The 4450-nt window shown below is 51.3% G+C and overlaps 1 protein-coding gene across 1 annotated transcript; it reads right to left on the reverse strand.

Moving 5' to 3' along the window:
• Positions 1-654: 654 nt before the first annotated feature.
• On the reverse strand, positions 655-4061 carry LOC146421139 (uncharacterized). Its single transcript, XM_085047580.1, has 2 exons — positions 2640-4061; positions 655-2451 (listed from the first exon to the last, which is right to left on the reverse strand). The coding sequence occupies exons 1-2, from the start codon at positions 2779-2781 to the stop codon at positions 1181-1183; spliced, it is 1413 nt and encodes a 470-aa protein (XP_084903706.1). The 5' UTR covers positions 2782-4061; the 3' UTR covers positions 655-1180.
• Positions 4062-4450: the final 389 nt, after the last annotated feature.

Raw genomic sequence — 4450 nt, forward strand, 5'->3', positions numbered from 1 at the left:
TAAGTTTTATTGCGGTTTTATCACCATCTATCACTTCGTTAAACAAACAGTTACCAAACTTCTGCCACTGTCTTTCATCAAAGATCATATCAGGATTAACAAAAAATCCTCTGGCTTCCCCTGTTGCAATTAAAGCGGCTAATTGCCTTAAAGCATATTTGCTTACTCCCCGCTTTCGTAGAAAGCATAATAATAAATCTTGGGCTACCTCCGTTTCCATTTTGGTCCAGCTGGGTTTAAAGTACCTTGGTCGCCGCCGTCGTCTCTCTATCTTCTGCGGTCGCCAAATGCAGCTTTTCTGAGGTTATAGCCCTTACGGAAGCGGGTCTTGTTTGGCCCGAGCCCTCGGATCACCCTCCTAGCAGGGGCGATGACCTTGGCTCACCGGTGCTGCTCCAGTACCTCTCCGTTCTCGCCGCTGTCTGGAGCAGGGCTGTAAACTCTGCTGCCAGTGTCCGTGGTCGTCGCTTCTCGGAGAGGGGTCCTAAGTCCTGCTATCTGTGTCTCTGTATCACATCGGGGTCACCATTTGACGAGCGGCAAGAGAGAGCAAGCGACACGGCCCAATGTGGGTCAGAAAACAAGCTCCACTTTGTTTCACCAAACGAGAAACTTATATACTGTTACAGATCTTTCCAATTATAGTTACACACGTATCTTCAGTCTGTTCTCACATAATCAGGGTTCTTCCTGATGACTCCCTTATTCTTTTCTCATAACACTTCTGACTCCCTATCTTATCTTATAACATTCTTCTCACAGTCTAGAAACACACAGCTGTGTTCCCAGGTTTTAGCTTCTCATGACACTTTACTAGGATTTTTACTGAGGCCTGCCTATGCTGAGGCTTTGTTCAGGCCTGCTCAACTAACACAATTTTTGCTGGAAAACTGTGTTTTCCAACAATTTTGGGCAGGGATTGAGCCATTTTGGGGTAAGATTGAGTACTTTCCAGTGGAATCGAGTGGTTTTGAGGTAATGGATGAACCCTCTTGGCTTTTCAAACACAAAATGGTGAAAGAAACTATACCATATATCCCTGAAGCACCAAATCATCCAGAATAGCTCCTGAACACCAAACACCCCTCCCAAATAGCAGTAAAACCATGAGGCTCTAGGTAATAAGGCTGGAGCAGAAGACAAAGCTCTTTCTACAGTTGGGGCTTGTGCAGGGCTTCTCTTACTGGTGGCTCCGTTGGTGGCTCCGTTGGTGCTGGGTCAAGCCAGAGCTCTGGGTGAAGCTCTTCCCACACTCGGGACACTCATAGGGCCTCTCCCCAGTGTGGATCCTCTGGTGGACGATCAGGTGAGAGCTCTGGCTGAAGCTCTTCCCACATTCCCCACACTCATAGGGTCTCTCCCCAGTGTGGATGCGCCGGTGGGTGATGAGGGTGGAGTTGTGCTTGAAGCCCTCCCTGCAGTCAGGGCAGCGGAAAGGCCTCTCCTCTGTGTGAATCAGCTGGTGCAGGAGGAGAGCTGAGCTGCTCTGAAACTTCTTCCCACACTCGGAACACTCATAGGGTCTCTCCCCAGTGTGGATGCGCCGGTGGGTGATGAGGTGGGAGTTTTGCTTGAAGCCCTTCCTGCAGTCAGGGCAGCGGAAAGGCCTCTCCTCAGTGTGAATCCGCTCATGGAGGAGGAGGCTGGAGCTGGTCTGAAACCTCTTCCCACACTCGGGACACTTGTAGGGCCTCTCCCCAGTATGGATCCGCTCATGGACGAGGAGAGCTGAGCTGGTCTGAAACCTCTTTCCACACTCGGGACACTTGTAGGGCCTCTCCCCAGTATGGATCTTCTGGTGGACAATCAGGGTGGAGTTGTCTCTGAAGCTCTTCCCACATTCCCCACACTCATAGGGCCTCTCCCCAGTGTGGATCCTCTGGTGGATGATCAGGCAGGAGCTCGTGATGAAGCTCTTCCCACATTCCCCACACTCATAGGGCCTCTCCCCAGTGTGGATCATCTGGTGGCGGATCAGGTGGGAGATCTGGTTGAAGCTCTTCCCACATTCCCCACACTCATAGGGCCGTTCCCCAGTGTGGATCCTCCGGTGGATGATCAGACGGGATCTCCTGGTGAAACTCATCCCACATTCCCCACACTTGTAGGGTCGTTCCCCAGTGTGGATCATCTGGTGGCGGATAAGGAGAGAGCTTGTCCTGAAGCTCTTCCCACATTCCAAGCACTTGTAGGGCTTCTCCCTGGTGTGAAGCTGCTCATGGGCCACCTGCTCATAGCTCTGGCTCGATTGCTGGCCAATTTCCTGGCACAGGGTGGGTCTTTGCTCCTCACAGCACCCTGGGCTTGGTTTGGAACCTCTCCTCGTGTGAGATCTCCAGGGCTTTTCCTCCCCATTGGATTCCTGCACCATGGAGTTGATCAAAATGGCCTCTTCCATGAGGTTCTTCAGGGAGGATTTGTCCTCCACGGTCTCCATTCCCAGCTCATTGCCTGGGGGAGGAAACACAAGGAGAGGATTTGGGATTTTCCTCTGTTCCAGAGGGAAGGGGAAGGAGATTCTCCCAATCCATCCCCAGCAGGACAGAGTCATCAGTAGGGTTGTTCTGCAGCCAGAGGCAATTCTGGGCTGGAAGATAGAGGAGAAGAGAGGGGGAAAGGGGCAGTGACTTCCTCCTCACCTGCCTGGCTGTCCTGGGGCATCTTCCTCTTCCTCACAGCCTTCTCCTCCATCCAGCCAAGGTCTGAGAATGGGAAATCCTGGTTTGAGGGAAAACATGGGGTGACTACATTGAGTTTGAATGTCACCCTTTCTGACTGCATCTCTAGAAGTCATTGTGGATCTGAGGTCCACGAAACCCTCCAGATCACAAAGATTCAGCACCAAAAACACTCCTAGCAGTTCCCTGTCTCTGGTCTGTCCACTTTGGGCTTCTTGGTTTCCCCCATCTGGGTTGCTGGGAGTCCTGTGTGTACTGTGGGTTCCTGTCTCCAGCATCCCCACTCTCCCCAGACTGCCGGGGGTCCCAGGAATCCCAGGGGTTCCCCCTCGCCAAGTTCCCCATTCTGGGGGTCTCCTCTCTCTGGAGTCCTGCTTAGGGAAGCCTGGGGTTTTGGGGGTCCCAGGGATCCTCTCTCCTGTCTCTCTCTGCAGGCTACTGGGGCTCTTGGTGGTCCCCCCTCTGGGGATCCCCATTTGTTAGAAACTGAAATAGTTCATGCCTCATACATTGATATAAAGTTTTGCTCATTAGAACAAAAACTGTATAAAGAAGCTACAATCAAAGAAGCCTCCCTGAAGATACCTGACTGGGACTTTGGACTGAAAGTCAAACTGCTGAGATTAGATAAAGGGAAACCTATTGTTCAGTCATCTCAGGCTGAGGGAAAGGAATGCATCCACAAAGGCCAAAGCCAACAGCTGCTCTGAGAATCATCCCTGGCTGAGTTTGGAGTGAGGGCAGAGCACAGCTCACAGAAGCCAGGTTTGTGTGAGCACAGCTCACCTCCAGCCGAGGTGGAGGAGGTTGGGGGTGCATGGTGTAACCTCTGGTCAGAGGCAATAAACACACATCCTCCGTTACACAAACTGTCCAGCTGTGGAACCCCCAACCCCACAAGCCACATCCACGGGACTTTCACGTGAGAGGCAGCTGAGGGGGAGTCACAATCCATCAAAGACCCCCAAATGCTAGGCCTTGCACCACAGGAGTGCACATGATGCAAGCAGAGTCTGCTGCTAGAGACTGCCCCCTGCCCCGGGGGGACATGCCTGGACATTGCCACCTGGCCTGAGTCCATATTAACCCATGGCATTCTCTGCTTTCGGGGGACCATCACCACCGAGAAGAGCAGCTGGAGAGGATCAACACAACATTGTTGGGATCCATGGATGGTGATATTTTCTTTATTCTGTCTCTGTCACCCTCTTTCTGTCCCACCCACCTCTCTTCCTACTTCTCCTTTTCTCTCTTCTTCACTCTCTCTCTCTTATTTATGATCAAATAAAACTCATACTTTTGACTGGTATATGGTCTCATTTGCACCTTAATTCAGGCAGAGCTATTTCCAAAGAACCTTAATATTTGGATCACAACACCAGGTCTACCTGTTAAAGTGAATGGGGAGTTTAGGGCATCAGGTCTACCGACTATAAACCAGTAAATCCCAGTTTAAATCAGGAAAAGCACCTGGGTGGATGGCACCCCCTGCTGTGCAGTGACATCCCAGTTTAAACCAGTAGAAATCAGTATAGACCAATTCAAACCAGTATAAACCAGTATGAACCACTATAGCCACAGCAAATCCCAGTTCCCTCCCCGTATAAACCAGTAAGCCTCCCAGGGACTTCCCAGTCCATCCCAGTAACTCCCACTGACCTCCCAGTATGGCCCAGTGACCCTTCCAGTTCAATCCAGTAACTCCCAGTCCCTCCCAGTACCAAACCAGTTCCCTCTCAGTATAAACCAGTAACCCCAAATCCCCATTTTTC

The sequence above is a fragment of the Lichenostomus cassidix genome, unplaced genomic scaffold (genome assembly GCF_008360975.1).
Source record: "Lichenostomus cassidix isolate B80296 unplaced genomic scaffold, HeHo_3.0 HiC_scaffold_43, whole genome shotgun sequence".
Classification (NCBI taxonomy): Eukaryota; Metazoa; Chordata; class Aves; order Passeriformes; family Meliphagidae; genus Lichenostomus; species Lichenostomus cassidix.